The sequence below is a fragment of the Nuphar pumila genome, chromosome 2 (assembly GCF_984573655.1).
Source record: "Nuphar pumila chromosome 2, dmNupPumi1.hap1.1, whole genome shotgun sequence".
Classification (NCBI taxonomy): domain Eukaryota; kingdom Viridiplantae; phylum Streptophyta; class Magnoliopsida; order Nymphaeales; family Nymphaeaceae; genus Nuphar; species Nuphar pumila.
The window spans coordinates 37,349,648-37,366,610 of NC_143250.1; the positions used below are offsets into that span (position 1 = coordinate 37,349,648).

At 40.4% G+C, this 16,963-nt stretch overlaps 1 protein-coding gene across 2 annotated transcripts; it reads left to right on the top strand.

The window, feature by feature from the left end:
* Window positions 1–473: 473 nt before the first annotated feature.
* LOC149845276 (cinnamoyl-CoA reductase-like SNL6) lies at window positions 474–4,117 on the top strand. 2 transcript variants are annotated; one of them, XM_089997544.1, is made up of 5 exons: window positions 474–688; window positions 1,541–1,701; window positions 2,891–3,079; window positions 3,418–3,752; window positions 3,870–4,117. In XM_089997544.1, the coding sequence occupies exons 1-5, from the start codon at window positions 556–558 to the stop codon at window positions 3,958–3,960; spliced, it is 909 nt and encodes a 302-aa protein (XP_089853670.1). In that variant the 5' UTR covers window positions 474–555; the 3' UTR covers window positions 3,961–4,117. The 2 variants fall into 2 exon arrangements, with proteins under 2 accessions (XP_089853670.1, XP_089853671.1); XM_089997545.1 differs by having other exon boundaries at window positions 3,873–4,117.
* The last annotated feature ends 12,846 nt before the right edge of the window (window positions 4,118–16,963 follow it).

Here is a 16,963-nt window from a genome sequence, read left to right on the forward strand (position 1 = left end):
ATAGTTATCTAAGATATTATGTAATAATTTATTTTTAAAACTTTTATATGATTAAAAAATTAATAAATAACTCAAACCCATCGGGTCGGCCTGGTATCCCAGCCCACGTATGTAATGGGCTCGATTTCAGCTCATACCTAATCCTAAATCATGGCGCAAACCTGACCCATGGCGGGCCGGATCAGCTTGGCCCATAAAGCTGCCCAGCCCGTTGCTCAACCCTACGCATAAATGTTACTTTTGTGTTACCATTTTCACTTAAAAACCGTTTTACCAGAACCGCTCTCCCAATGAGTGAGCCCTCTCTCTGCCAATGCTTCTACCCGACCAACTTCAATAATTCTCTCTCTCTCTCTCTCAAAAGTCTCAACAACCACTGGCCACCCGTCTCCTCACGCGCTCTTTGAATGCTGCTTCCTCCATCCTTAAATACTCGGCCCTTCTTCTAATTCAAACCAACTCCATCTCTCTCTTTCTCTCTCAGCTCTCAAACCTCCGCCGTTTCTTTTCTCCAGTAGTAATTGGGTTGAGAGAGTCCTCTGTGGTCGCACCTACATGGCGCCTGCCTCGAACCCAGTCACACCAAAGTCCGTGTGCGTCATGGACGCCTCTTGCTACCTGGGATCGCGCTTGGTTCGCCAGCTCCTCCGCAAGGGCTATGCCGTTCATGCTGCTATCAACAATGGAGGTTCGTTTCTTCTATTCCCCTCCCCTCATTTTTTCTGTTCTTGTTCTTGTTTCTGTTCCTAATCAAGGAGATGGTTTTTGTGTAAGTGCCAAAAAAATTTGTGAAAGGAGAAATAAGACTAGCAAAGCCACTCATGTAGATAAGGACCAAGGCTTGATGATGGTGATGATGTATATCATTTGATTACATCACTAATTTTATTTGTTTCTCACACACCAAGTTAACTGTTGAGAGTTTAGAGTGCTCTGCTTTAAAGGTTGTTTGGAATGCATGAATTTCAGAAATCTAGATATTGGGGTTTTCTCAGCAAGGGAAATCTCACACTAGATTAGGATTTTTTTTTTCTTGGAAAAATCTTGCAGAAATATGGGTATATATAGAATTTACAAATATAAGAAGATACATAACAGGCAAAGAAAATCATAAAGATTTTGTGCAATGTCACCATAAAATCATGATATTTTTTAAATAAATAAAAATTTGAAATATCACTTTCTTGGGGGATTATGTTTTCAAAATATTGCTGATAATTGGTGACTATTTGATCCACCCACTTATGCAAAAATATTGTGTAATTGGATTGTTAACTGCCATGTAATTCCACAAATTTTTTGGATAAGTGGGTTCATCCAAATACCAAATTAATAACTCTAAGGATAAGCTTTTCAATTCAAAAAGACAAATATGGCAGTTCCTCATATTTTAAGAAATTATATTCATATCCTTCATGCTTGTGGTGCTTCTTATTATGGACAAATTAATCAACACTTGTTTTCAATTGAAGCAAAAGTAGAAAATGAAGTTAGAATTTAAATCCCCAGATGGCTTTTCTTTTCTTCTTCTGTTGTGCAGGGGAGCTGGAGTTCCTGCAAAACCTAGCAGTGGAGAACAGTAAGAATTTGAAGATCTACTCATGTGATCCATTGGATTACCAGAGCATTGAGGACGCCCTCAAGGGTTGCTGTGGGCTGTTCTACACGTTTGAGCCTCCTCACTATCAGCCAACCTATGACGTAAGTGTACAAATGAAAAGAGCCCCAAGGGGTGGTGCACAACCTGGTCTTTGTGCCGAGAGTGCTGTTTTTTTTGGGTTATAAATTTAAAATAAAAATGTACAAATGAAAAGCCCAAGATTGTCCGAGGGAGAAACTTCTGCACCTGATCTTTAAGCATCTTTAAGATACTGCTCCCAACAGGTGATCAGGTGGTGCAGAAGTGTGCAATCTGATCTCAATTCAAGTTGTCCCTTTTCACTCTCGCTGTGGGACCCACAACAGGTCTTCTCATTCCTACGAGACGGTTCAATCATTAAATATAAAGGTTTTATAGTGTTACGGCACTTCCTATATTAGTATGCATCTGCTCCATTTTTAACCCCATAAATGTATTCAGCACATATACTCTGTTTACTCATGTTTTCTTTGTCGCAAAAAACACTATTTTTTGAGTCATAAAATTTTAATATGATATTTTATGCCCTTCTAAATCCTTCTTATGCATCCCACTCACAGGATCCAAAATCTCTTCTTTACTAAACAAACCATGTAGATCATTTCCATAGGTTTATGTGTGTGTGTGCTTGCTCGATAGTAATTTCAAGGGTGAATAATTTTTTTTTAGGGAAAAAAAGCCAACATTCACCTAAACTTACTCTAATTTTCAATAACCATAGAAAAAATAAAGTATGCTTTTAAATTATAGGATTTATTGTATGTACGGGAATATGTAAAATTTGCAAAATTTGTAAACTAATATGAACCGATATTTTTTCGTAGGTTTTTTGCAAATCTAACCCTGCAGATGCATTTGCCATGGTCCATTTGCTTGGAATGAACTATTGGATCAAGAAATATGATTTTTTATGTTTGTATATTTATAAAAATTTTGAACAGTTGATTTTTAAGCTTTAAAAGATCCTTCTTGTACATAGTAATCAGATGATCCAAGAGTCTATTTCTATAAAACCATGCATGTAGATCGCATCCGTATAATAAAATTTTAGAAAAAAATAAAGCAAACTTATGAAAATCTTGGTTAATATGGTTTACATAGACTGATATATATCAAGCCAGTTTTACTGCTAACAATATTAGGCCATTGGGCTATTTGGATTGATTTCATGTAGCTAGTAGTGTTATAGCTTAAGCATCTTAGATGTTATACTTAGAGACTAATTAAGTAAAAAATAATCATGTTTTGCAGGAATTGATGATGGAGGTCGAGGTCCGCGCGGCACACAACGTCTTGGAAGCATGCTCGCAAACGGCGACCATGGAGAAGGTCGTGTTTACGTCGTCTGTTGCGGCCATCATCTGGAAGGAAAACCGGAAGATGATGACGGAATTTGACGAGAGAAGTTGGAGTGAGGCCAATTTCTGCAAAAATTTTAAGGTAATTTTGTAGTATGATAAAAAATATGAAGGTGCCCACGAGGGCTGGTAATTTATTCACTTTACATGGGATAACCATGGTTCGAAACCCACGGAGAGCAACCCTTTCTGTAGGGTTGAAGCAACGGGGGGGGGGGGGGGGGGCTCCACTTGTTTGGTATGAGCTGTGATTTTTAATTTCTTGCAAATTTTACTTTTTTCACATAATGTGAATTTCTCGCGATAAAATTGCAATAAATTCAAAATATCAGCGATGTTTGTGACTATTTGCTGCTGCAACCAGCTACATCGTTGTATTTCAATAATAACTAAAATGACCTTTTGTTTGGGTAATCCCAGTTGTGGTACGCCTTGACCAAGACGTTGGCTGAGAAGACTGCATGGGCACTTGCAATGGACCGGGGAGTCAACATGGTATCGGTCAACTGCGGCCTATTGATGAGCCCTGACCTAGCCGCGACGCACCCATACCTCAAGGGTGCGGCCGAGATGTACGAGGACGGAGTCTTGGTCACGGTGGACATCGACTACCTCGTTGACGCCCACATCGGCGTCTTTGCGAAGCCGTCAACTTATGGACGGTACATCTGCTTCGACCAGCTCATCAACCGCGAAGAAGATGCGGTCAAACTGGCCCAGCTGTTGACTCCGTCTGCGACCAACCTACCCCAAAGGTATCTTTTTATCTTCCTTTCATAAATTTAACGGCAATATAACGGAGTAGCGAAATAATTGTATGAGATAAATAAAGCCTAAAATATTGTTTTTTCTTTTTTCTTTTTTCTTTGCAGCAGCGACTCAAAAATACACCAGCAGAGGATCAGCAACAAGAAGCTGAACAAACTCATGGTGGATTTTACTGGTGGAGCTAACCTGGAATAAACAAAAAAGTGTATTTTGGGTTCTCCTAAAATAAAGTGTATTTCGGGCACATCAATAAGGGCTGTCAATTGTACACACACCATCCAAGTCCATTTCTACTTATGATGAATTATGTATTAATTATTATTTTTATGCAAGAATGAAGCATTTTAAAGTTTTTTTTTTGTCCTGGTTTCTTCCTGTCAGATCTAGGCACCATAATGAGGAAAGTTTTAAATGGCAATTGTTCAACCATGAATGAATTTTTGGTGAGATGTTCAGATTTTTTTTCCTTGGATTTTTTTACATAAAAAAGGAAAAATCAGATAATAAAATATAATATCTTATGAGAAGATCATGGTTAAAAATTCTATCATAATAATAATTAAGAAAAAATAGAAGGGTTAATTATTATCACATTACAATATATTATCATTTTTTTTTATTTTAAAACAATACTATTTTGATGTATTCAATATATCGTGATACGTTAAACGTTTAAAAGGCTAGTAAAATATGTATTTAGCACTTGTTTTGAAAAGAGACGTGATATCTGTCACTATGTTGACGTTAGTCGTGTTCTGGATATAGACCCGGACCTTTGTAATCCATAAGTCACTAACAGATAAATTAAAAAGAGTAATTTGTAAATTAACCAGGTTCTTTACTTTATTTTGCAATCAAGAGCCCTCCATTATGAGAATGCGACTCTACGGTACAGCTCGCCAATTTGAACCAAACCCCTCAGTAGGGTTGAGAACGGGTCAGATACCCGACCCAGCAAGGTGCACCTGCCCAAGTAACAAAACCAATGTTGTCAGTATCGGTATCTGCCCTGAATCGTTTGGCCAACGATTCAGGTGTATTGGTGGATACCGATACTCAAGTGAATTGTTCTTTATCGGCGAAAAATAATAAAAAATATTACGTCTCAATCATGACACGTGTTAAAACTATTAAAATAATATTTAAAATTAAATTTTAATATTTATTAAAAACAATGCAATTGGATGTCGGGTCAAGAAAAAGAAAAAAAAAAGAATCCCAAACATAACCCACATAATTTAGGGGGTATCTAGAACATATTTTTTTAAATAAGTATTAAGAGAACAGTTGGGTCAGCCAGGTCGGTCGAATATCTGGCAGAAAATCTTATTCCAAAGTAGGGTTGTCATTGGGTCGGGTTTGACCCGTACCAAACACTATAGGGTCAGGGTTTGGTGATAAATAAGAAAGTCCGCTTACAATCCAGGTCAGACCCAAAGGGTGTATATTTTGTCGGGTATTGCTTGTGAAATTTCATACCAGACCCGATTATTCATGATTTTTCAATGTAATAGAGACAAAAAATTATTTTATAGGGTATGGAACAGGTCTGGTTCATGTAATCCTTCAAGACTCGGGTATGGTTTTTCTTATGATAGACCTGATTAGACCCAGGTTTGGACCCGGTACCCACACCTCAATGTCAGATCGAGTTTTGGACCCACCTGGGTCCGAACCAGATCTGACCCTTTGACACCCTTAGTCCAGACATAACCCACACGTTTGTCGGGTCAATTTCATGTCGGCTCAATAACATGCTGCCTATGTCACAGGGATGCACCATTTTGGTAGTGTGCTCCTTATGACACAAGCGGACATGATCGGACACGTGGACACTGACACGACACCGATGCACTCTTACGGTCAATATTTTAATAATTTTTAATGTTTTAAGCATTATTTTAATAAAAATTCATTTTTTATATTAAAAATATCAAAAAATAGTTTTTATTGATAAAAAAAAAAAAAATCCATGTTCTCGTGTCCTATTTTCCATTTTTTTTTTGAACTTGTGAATCAGTTCCATATCCCGCATCCTCTTGTCCACGTGTCTTTGTGACATAGCATTCTGTCAGCAATTTTTATGCCCATACCCTGGAAATCTGAGTTTGGATCGGGTCAGGTACCATTGACAGCCCTACTCCTCATCCCCCACCTCCCAACTGGGAAAATGGATAAAGTGATCGAGGCTATCATGTGATCACTTTTTCAACCAATCCTGTGAGTGAACGTCCTTGTGGGTCTCATGCTTTGTTAGCTGTGGGTCCCAAATCCGCTGCTAACCTTTTCCCTAACTCGGGGTGCAAATGGGCTGCATTATGTAGATCTTATAATCTGATGAGGATCAGATTCGGAAGATTCAGATCGAGATTGGTCTTTTTATTGGACATGTTTTTAGATCCGGGTCTGGATTAATTCGTTTGCACCTTTTTACATGTGGATACTTCCTCCTAGTGACAATGGGTCAGATTTGACAAGGACCCGACCCATACCAAACCATACAGGGTCAGGGTTTGGTGATAAATAAGAAGGCCCAATTAGAATCCGGATCCGACCCAAAGGGTCCGATTAATATATGGATCCGGGTATGGTTTGTGAAATTTCATACCAGACACAGGCCCAACCAAAGTTCCGATTAAGATCTGTATTTTTTCAATATAAAAATGATAAAAAAAATATTATTTTACCAGATATGGTCTGGGTGTGGTTCATGTAATCCTTATAGGATCCGGGTATGGTTTATCTTATGGTGGGTCTGATTAGACTCAGGTCCGGATCCAGTATCATAATCTCAAATCAGGTTTGGGCCTGGTTCCACCTGGGTCTGAACCAAACCCGACCGGTTGACACCCCTACTTCCTCCCAAACTTTTCATTTTATCAGGCCCAAGGTGGGTTGGCGTAGTGGGGTGGGACCTTGGCTGCTAGACAGGCAGTCAAGGTTCAATTCCCATGGGCATCGCCTCTCTGCGCAAGCTGACGCCCTGCATAGGCCCCAGAGGCAGGCAGGGGTCCTAGCCTCAGAGTTTTACGCTGCCGGCATGATGTCAGACTGACCCAGCGCCACCAGATCTTTGTGCGAGGTGCGGTTTCTTTGAGTTATAAATCGGGAAAAAAATTATTGGTCGAATAAGATTATGAATTTAAGGCAAATAAGTTTAAATCTGAAACTGAACTGGATCCAACTCATATCCTTATTCAACCTTATTACATTGGATCCAGTTCAGTTTCACATCTAAACTTGTTTAATAAGAATTTGAATTTTTTATAAAAGCTCCACTAAGGGATTGAATGGGTATTTAAATATTTTCCCTTTTCTGTTTTGGCGCATAGTGGTGCAAAAGAATTGAATATACATTGGACAATTGAATTCAATTTATTTTTCCCCCATATTACAAGGCATTATTGGCCACTTTGGTTAATTCATTGGAAAAGATCTAGTTAACATGGACCCACCTCCACTATACATTCATATGAATGCCTGTATCCAAACAGTTATATGGGGTCCAGGCATGGTTTGTCTAATCATAAAAGCAAGTTGGATTTAGTCTTACAAATTTGGATCTTTCAAGTCATGGATCCATGATTGGTTGAGCCTGTACAAGTAAAGCATATATCCGGATATAGATTCAACCTAGATCCAATCACTTGACTGCCCTGTCTTTACCAGCCTAGCATCAGGTTGAGAGTTAATTACCTGATGCAGAGCAGGAGCGGAATGCCATCTGGGTCTACAGAATCCATTTGGATCTATTTCTTATTATCTGAGCTTCTGTGTGGATATATCCATTTGGATCTATTACCAGCCTAGCATGAATCGAGATATTGGATTTTAGTGAGATCAGAGCCATCTTGGATCCATAGTAGAATTAGGATTTTTGCTTCTAATTTCTAATTAGTTGATATTAGTTGAGAATTTTGCCAGGGATTGCTGTGAAAGGATCCGTTCAGGATCATGAGATCATTTTCTTTAGCTTTTGCACAAAAAAAATATCTGCAGGATACAACGATGAATTGGTCCTGAAGCTCTTTTCTATAAATACACATTTAGAAACTCTACAGAAATAGGTGATTGAAGATTATTGAGGTATTATTTTTATTTAATTTTCTACAATTTAGGTGGTTGTGAAGGCATTGAGACGAAGGAGCCATATCGAACCCCGTTGGTGCACAAGTGTGTCTGTAGCTTTCGAACGTGGGTCATGTAAGGCCGGGTATCATGGGCCCCACCTGGTTTTTGCCTCGCTGGAAGGGTTCCTCACCACCACCACCACTAGGGATGGCAGTGGACCGGGGGAAAGCGGGGCCCCGCCCCGCCTCGCCCCGTTTGGACCGGGGATGAAGGGTATGAAACGGGGATGGAGGCGGGGGTGGAGGATAAAATCCATCCCCGCCGCGGAGGCGGGGCGGGGGTGGACGTGCACTTTTCCCCGCCCCGCCACGTCCCCACCACGATCCCCGCCTAATCCCCACCCCAACCCCGCCCCGACCACTTTTCCCCGCAATATCCCCGCCCCGCCCCGCCTCATCCCCGTTTGGAGCGGGGATGAAGGGTATGAAACGGGGATGGAGGCGGGGGTGGAGGATAAAATCCATCCCCGCCACGGAGGCGGGGCGGGGGTGGAGGATAAAATTTTGAGGCAGGGCGGGGGTGGAAACCTTGTCCCCCGCCCCGCCCCGCCCCACTGCCATCCCTAACCACCACCACCACCACAACAACAACAACAACTACTACGCCTTCATCCCCAAAAAAAAAGTTATTGTTATTTTTTATTAAATCCTAGTTTTTTTGCATTGTTTAGCATAGCTCAGCGCCACTTTGGGGTTTTCTTGCATCATTATCTAAAAAAGCATTTCAGAACTGTGTTATTTAAGAAAATTTGATGGTAATAGAACATTTATGTTTCTTCAAGTTTGTTGAACAGCATTTATAGTTAGGCAGGATTTGGTCATAAAATAAATGCAAGAGGGACACCCCTTTGTTTCATTCACACAACTCACCTCACAAAAAGGTTTGCTTGTTGCTTGTAGCTTTACAACTTGAGTCAGTTCTACCTCGCTTGTTGAATGCTACAAGCCTCAATTGACTCTATCACTAGCCTTATTTGTCAGGCATACTTTGAGTTATGACAATAACTCACTGGTCAAAGACCCTTGAGATTGGACTCAAGCATTCAATGTTGGTTGTGTGATGATAAGAATTTAGCCAAAAGAAGCCCACAAGGGCTCTGCTCATCCGGTAGGGGCGACTTGTGAATATCACCAAGTTGACGGGGCATCACAAGTTTGAAACCCATGGGTGGTGTCCCTTGCCGCAAGGCGAAGCTGGGTGTACTCCCCCTCTCCTGGTGGGCAGGGCGGACCTTAAGGGTTTTATCAACAAGAGGCCAGTCAAGGTGCGGCTAGTGATGGGGTGTTTTCCCTTGGGTTATCGAAAAAAAAGCAAATTAGCCAAGAACAAACGTAGCCAACACGTTGGTTTGACTTGACCAACTATGTTCTCCAAGCTGGTTCCTCTACATTGATGTCTCTCTTAAGGCTGAGTGCCGTATTTGATTTGCAGACCTTGTTTGGTCCCAAGTCTCACAGACCCTTGAGACAGAGGTCTATGTTACAAAGGTACCTATGACCTGACTTGCAATATCAGTTCGATTTTTTTTTTTTTTTGAAAAAATACATGACAGTTTTGCTTATTTTTTAATGAATAAATAACATTTTTTGATATTTTAATATACAAAAATATATTTTAATAAAACATTAATTATAAAAATCCATTGAAATATTAAAATAATGTCTGTATGAGTCTAGGTCGTGCCAATATGTATGAGAGGGTGTCCAACTCGTGTCACCAAAATGGTGTGTCCCATTCTCAGGCCTAGTCCACAGTTTCTGCATTCATGTGGCACCTCAACATCAAAGGCTACGAGTACTATTTGACTTGTATATGTTGATCAGATCTTACTTACCTAAGACTCATGCATTCAATGTAAGTCAGACTAAGTTGGTTATCTTTTTAATTATAAGAATACAGTTGAGTGAGACCAATCATATCCAGCTTGGCTTTTGACTATAGCTTATTTTCTTGGCTGGCCTACATGTTGGACTTCCCCTAGTTTAGTCCATTGTTCCTACTTGTGGACGACTAAAAACATCACAATATCACTCTTTGTTTCCCCATGTTATTTAATGCTTTGTGAAACTTTGTGACGGGGCGATTGAGGGCAGGATTTTGAGACGGGGCGAGGGTGGAGACCTTGTTCCTCGCCCCAGACCCGGTCAAATGCCAGTGTGCCACTTAGGGGTGGCAAAACCTGACAAGACCCGCCAACCCGCCTCTTAGGCGGGTTCGGGTTTGGCTTAAACGGGTTTGTGTCATAAACGGGTCGGGTTCGTGTTAGGGGTATGCCAACCCGCCAACCCGGCTGACCCGTTTAATAAACTGGTTAGGCAGGCGGGTCAACCCATTTACCAGAACCTGACCCGCCAACCCGTTTACCCGACTCAACCCGTTTATTAAACGGGTTAACCAGGTCGTGTCGGGTTACCCATTTAATAAACGGGTCGGGTTCATGTTGAGGTATGCTGACCCGCCGACACGACCCGCCAACCCGACCCGATTGCCACCCCTACGATTATGACACCTCTGCGTCATTTGAAAAGGCATTAAAAATCAACATATTACCATTTGTGATATCTTTGTAACACCTTTTTTTTTTTATACTTACAGGGGGAAACCACTCACAAGATCAAGAGACCTAGCTGTGTTGGCTCTGCCTGCTGTACTTAGGGTTGCTGTCCTGACAGCATGAAACTCAGTGGGCTACCCTTGCCTTCAAGGAGTCTTGACAGTGTTATATCTTTATAACACTTAAAATCATGTTTTTTGGTAAAAAAAAAATGATAAAAATACTAATTCCTAGCATTTAACCAGTCTGAATCCATTCATGATGGTCCCATTGGATCAAATCATCTAGAAGCCTTTTTACTTATAAAGTTCCATATAGGATGAAATCTATAAGATTTGAAATGCATGTGGTCCATTGTGCTATACAGACGGGCTCTTTAAGAGTGTGAACACTCTAGAAGGACAGCAACCCCTCCCTCTCCATGCAGTCCATCTTGTGAATGTGTGTGAAAGCAATAAATGGTGATGAAGGCTTACATGGCAAAACTAAAATCTAGAGAAAAAGAAAAGATCTGAAAATGAAGTTTAACCAACTTTCCTTGTGACAACATCCATTAGCAAAGATGATTAAGCAATACTTACACCCATTTGCAAAAAAAAAAATTCAAAAAAATCAATGCATAATTTCAAACTGTCTTTATCTTATCTTTTCGAAAACCAACAAAAGATTTAAAAAAGAAAGAAAGAAAGAATATCTTATTTGCAAGTGACATTTTACCAAGGTTTTGTTAGGTTCACAAAGTACTAAGCTTATTATTGGTTATTTAATTCAGTCAAACAAATTATTGATCTACAACATGAGTACAGATACCCTTTGACACGGTCTTTAACTCCTCCATCGCCATGATATTTTTTTAAAATGTCAAGGCAAAAGAGATTGGTGAAATATTGTGGATTTTGAATTCTGATTATAGTCGTCAATATTCACATTCTCTTGTCGACATTAAAAATTTGACCACACTTTTTTTTACCGCTAATAAGTTTGATGATGTTCTAGTTAATTGTTATTCCCAAAGTAATAATTAAGTAATCATACTTGAAAAAAAACTGACAATGAGGTGGATGGTATTCACTTTTGGCACCATTCGTTGTTTTGGCCAGATTAGAGAAATATGTTGAACATCGTCGGTTCATCACTCAAAATATGTCAAACATGGCCGTTTAATTTTTTTTTTTATCGAAGGTTTTACTATTTTGTCGCCTATAAAATTAGATGCCTTGGTCAAACCACTTGTCTAAGTTATCGTCTGAAAAGGTCAGGCGCCATGTAAGTGTTGCCCGGAAAACTCAAGCACTATGCAAGTTGTTGCCTGAAAAAATCAGGTACCATTTAAGCTGTCTCCTGAAAAATCAGGCTCACGAATTTTTAAGCTGTAAAAAGGCAAAGTGTTTTTTTCTTGAGGTATAAGCAAAATAATATTACAAAGAAAAAAAAAATGAGGAAATGCGCATGAGAGATCCACACCGCCCAAATTGCAAGACAAGATCAAGGACCATAACACTTGGTGAAAGGTCCCAGAAAGTGAACACCCACCCAAGACCTGTCGGACTCAGGCCAAAAGGCAGCCACAGCAAAAGAAGAGGTCCTGCTGAATGGTATGGATAAGGACCAATAAAGGAGCACCTTTACCACCAAAAAATCCTGTCATTTTTTTCTTCCCATACCCTCCACCAAGTACAACAGAACCACCATTTCTAAAATTTCCTTCATTTGATAGACCGGTGGATTTTATCAGGCCAAGGATGAGTTGTCGAAAGCAAGAGACCGGTGTTGGCGTTCTTCAAAACAGAACCAGAATGTGAAAGCAGGAATACATACCGGTAGACACCATGGATGAAACTTGAGTGCACAGGTGCTCAGCGTTCTCCTCAACCAATCGATGCCCACAATAAGCCCAGCCCGTAAAGTCGATGGTGAGCAGGACCTTGAACCCAATATGGGAGAAAGATGACTCCTCTTGGTTGTTCTCATTAAGCAACCAGGCCCTTTTTTATAGACTTCTAAGAGAAGCCTGTAGTAGGAAGTTACCACACTCTTACTCCCCTATAACCCCCATGTTATGTCATCCCATGACGTACCCATGTCAAATCGAGTCACATCAGGTTGGATCTGATCCATATTTCAACATTCTCTCACTTGACCCATTGACATGAAAAAATATTTCATCAAGGTTTTACTATTATTTTGATTCAATTTTCATGTGGGTTCACGTGCTATCCTGCATCACAAAAATGAATCATACGACTAATGGAGATGAACACCTCTTTATAAAATATCATATTTTCATGTACTACAATATAATTCATTTTCAGTGTTTTAGCATGTTAGAATTATTATTATGAATAGCTTGGTCTCTAACCCAGTCTATTGGTTATTTAATATTGTTATTATGTTTTTCTCTCTAACCAATTGGGAGATCCTTTATGCAGAATCAACAATACACAAAGTCATAGAGAATCAATTTAGCTTCACAAATATGATCACATATAACCATAATGTATTGTCATACATCAGAAAGAATCAAACAGACTCATCCCCTTTATATGTTGAAAATATAATCCCAATGATAGCCCTTTGGTAAGGAGATCCGCAGTCATTTCTTTTGTACCGATTGTATCAATACATACTAGATGATTCTCAGTCTTTTTTTTTTAACAACAAAGTACTTTAACTCTATGTGTTGACACAAGGTTGAACTCTTATTGTTACTCAAGAAGGACACATCAACTTCATTATCACATGAGATCTTTAGTGGCCTCCCAATAGAGTCCACTATATCAAGATCCATAATGAAGCTTCTAATACATATGTCTTGAGATAAAATCTCGTATAGATCAATAATTTTTGCCCCAATGGCTTTCAAAAATTCTTTCAGTGTCCTGCAGTGAGAGATGACACCTTAAATATTCTTAGTCACTCGTGATTGCAAAAGCAACATGCTAAGATTATTTGAGCACTCCAACTTCTCATAGACATCTTTTTAAGTTCTCTCACTTCTAATATACATCCCTCAAAGTGAATGTTGTATTCTCCGTATGATTGAGAGATTAACCGCTCTATACAAGATTCATATTGAAAAGGTAAATGTGAGACCCTTTATTATTCATATTTTTTGAGACAAACATAATTGAGCTATTATCATTTCACTTAGGTGAAAACAATAATACACATAGTTGCTTCATCTTTTTAATTCACAAGGAATTGGCTTCAATTAATGAAACTAGCAGATCATGTAACTAGAAGCAATTCAATATTATATATTTGGGTATGAACATGCTTCATGGGCTGGTATACACATCTACTATTATACCTTGTGTGAATTTGAAACACAATAACCTACATTTGAGTAGAATCATTGTTTCATAAAGTCACACACAATCATAATACCAAATATTAATACGGTCCAAAGAATCCTCAATTAACACAACTCAGATCACTTTGGTGATTGCATGAGTTAGTTAATCGAGATATTTTACCACAAACATATTTGTATTATGGAGCATGCCCATGTACACATGATAATGCATGCATATTTATGACAAAATATGTATTATATCATCAAAAAACATAGGTTCAAGCTTCAACTCATATACATAAATAAATTTTGATGAAAATGCATCACAAATGTCATGAATTTAGTCATAATTCATGCTTAAATATTATGAATAACTTTAAATAATCATTAAATGCATGTAAAAAGTCATGCTTTCATGATAATAAACACTTATAGATCATGAAAAATAACAAAAAGATACTATTTTGGGTAAAACTCAGGGTCCTCATGTTGAAACATGTCTAAAAATGCTCTGAACCGATCTGTAAAGGCCCCGAACCAGTCAATTAAGGGCCTGAACCACTCTCAGAATTGTCAAACCGGTCTAAAATATGTACAAAAGCCTATAAATCCTTAATCTCGAATGAAAAAATTATTGTGAGTGATTCATGAAAATAGTGTCTCTACATTCAGGAATTGGTAAAAAACTGATAAGAACATGTCAAAAAGGGCTATGAACCGATCTTGTAATGCTTCATATTGGTCACAGAACTGGTTCAGGTGTAAATAGTGCATAGACCTCATTTCAGATCTAATCTGATTCAATTCAGATCCAGATCCAATTTCAATGGATTCTGGGTCGGATCTCCTAGTTTGAATCCAGTCTAGATCCTTACCCATAATGATCGGGTCCTGGCTTGGATCTCACAATCCAAACCCGATCCTGTGTTAGATCTAGATCTTGGGTCTGATCGTGGTTCAGATATGACCCAGGTCCTGTTTTGACCAGGTCCGGGTCGAGTTCCTGGATCCAGACCCGGGTCAGATCCGAACCACAACCCAGTTCGGCCAGTCCGGATCAAACCCAGACCTGAAACCATAAATGGGTCCGAGACGGATCTGGTTCACCAGGTATGGGTCCGACCCACACAACGGGTCTAGACCTGATCCACCCGGTCCATAAAGGATCTGGGTTCGAATTGGGTCTGCCTCAGGACGGGTAGAGACCCCACGTCACCCCACGATGCGTTGGACTACAGGCAACCACCGACACCGGTGGTTTCGCCGGTGAAGGCCACCCCACAACAACATTATGCCATCGGTGAGTCTTCCCCACCGACGCCGGCGAAAGGAAAGATAAAGAGTTTTTTGTTTTTTATATGGGCATCGCCGGGACTGCCATCCCCACCGACGATTTCAACTGATGGCGGGTGCTTCCATTGGCGACGGTGACCACCTCACCCCCCACCCGCTCAGCAACAACAACCCTCCGCTAGCAGACACCGACTATCGATGCCATCGGTAGTGAGGGCCCGTCAATGGTGACCAGTCACGGTCGTCCACCATCGCCTACAGCAATGGGAGGTGCATAGGGAACATCATTCCTTGTTCCTGCACCCACCTGAAACTAACCCCACCATCGATGGTTAGTAGGGGTGGGTCATCAACCTCTTCGGCCAAGGGCCGCTGCCATGCGGCCGCCTCCAAGAGCTTGATCGGAGCGTCGGTTCCTAAAAAACCCTAAATCGAGTAAGACCCATCATAGATGAGGCACTGCCACATCTCCTCATTCTGGTGATCTCAGAAGTGGTGTGCCTCCACTTGCCTCCTCATGTCATACTCATAGACGTGGAATGTGTAGAGATGCTGGTGGATCTTTATGGGAGCAAACGACTAAATAGCCTATATGGACAACTTGGCCAGAGTCGTGACAGTCAGAGTAGGCTCGCGTTCGTCACCCACGACCCTGTTGCTATTGACGTCGTGTGTGTGCCATGACCCTTGCAGTCCCATGGAGACACCAGCTCTGCCGGCTGCCTACGGCGACCGGTCTGGGATGCCACCGACAACACGCATCTTAATGTTAGCAACAATTTGCACCCCACGGTGGAGGCATCCACTGCCAGTCCATGACCTCCAGCGACCAGTTATGGACAACCATAGCCCACTGCCAGTTCCGATGTAAGGTGGGTTCAGATGGGCTTGACCCCCTCCCACCTTAAAACCAAAACAGCGACAACCGCTTGACGACTGGACTGCTTGGGTGATGGGGGTTTCCGGCAAGTGCCGCAAGAACGCTAGCACACCCACATGCACAGCGGACTGCAAGGCATGGGCTCATAACCCATTTTTGGTGTTCTTTAAAATAGAACCGGAATGTGAAAGCATGAATACATACTGGTAGACGCCGTAGATGAAACTTGCATGCATGGATGCTTGGCATTTTCCTTAGACTATCGACGCCTATGATGACCCTAGGTCATCAAGTCAATGGTGAGCAGAACCCTGAACCCAATATGAGAGAAAGAAGACTCCCCTTGGTGGTTCTCATTAAGCAACCACGCCCCTTCTTATAGACTTATGAGAGACGCCTGTAGTGGGAGGTTACCACACTCAGTGGTTACCCTGCATGGGCAGTTGGAATAACTGCCATGTAACTCCCATGAGTTATGCTATCCCATGATGTACCCATGTCAAATCGGGTCACATCAGGGTGGATTCGATCCATATTCCAACAACTGGATCAACCTACATACAAGTATCTGGCCAGGTTGATTTGAAAATCACATAGAAAAAGCTACAAAACCAAAAGAGGTGAGACTGATTCAGAATCATTCCTGCTAATAAGGTACTGATTGGCAAGATGACAACACCTTTTTGTAGTTGATCATGTGTGTTAGGATACATTGGGTTGCATCTCATATGAGATTTGGAATCACATGAGATTTAGAAAGTGAATTTTATTTGAACATCACCCAAAACCAACCAAATATAAAACTTTATGGTACAAAACCTTAAAAACAAGCCTCATAAAAAGTGAGTTGGCAAGGAATCCGAAAGTGAGATTTAGAAAGTGAATTTTATTTTTATGAGATTCACTTTCTCATAAGGTCTCATGAGATTTGAAATATCATGAGATTTTGAAATTGAATATCTTTTGAACTTAATTTTCACTTTTCAAAAACACAACCAAACATACCCTTAATATGACCAGCAAAAAGTAGCTAAGTGAAAAAAAA

Excerpts from the sequence above, each read along its gene's own strand:
- LOC149845276 (XM_089997544.1), top strand. The coding sequence starts at position 556 with ATGGCGCCTGCCTCGAACCCAGTCACACCAAAGTCCGTGTGCGTCATG. Across the intron at positions 689-1,540 it reads TGCTGCTATCAACAATGGAG|GGGAGCTGGAGTTCCTGCAA; the intron begins GTTCGTTTCTTC and ends TCTGTTGTGCAG. Across the intron at positions 3,080-3,417 it reads ATTTCTGCAAAAATTTTAAG|TTGTGGTACGCCTTGACCAA; the intron begins GTAATTTTGTAG and ends GGGTAATCCCAG.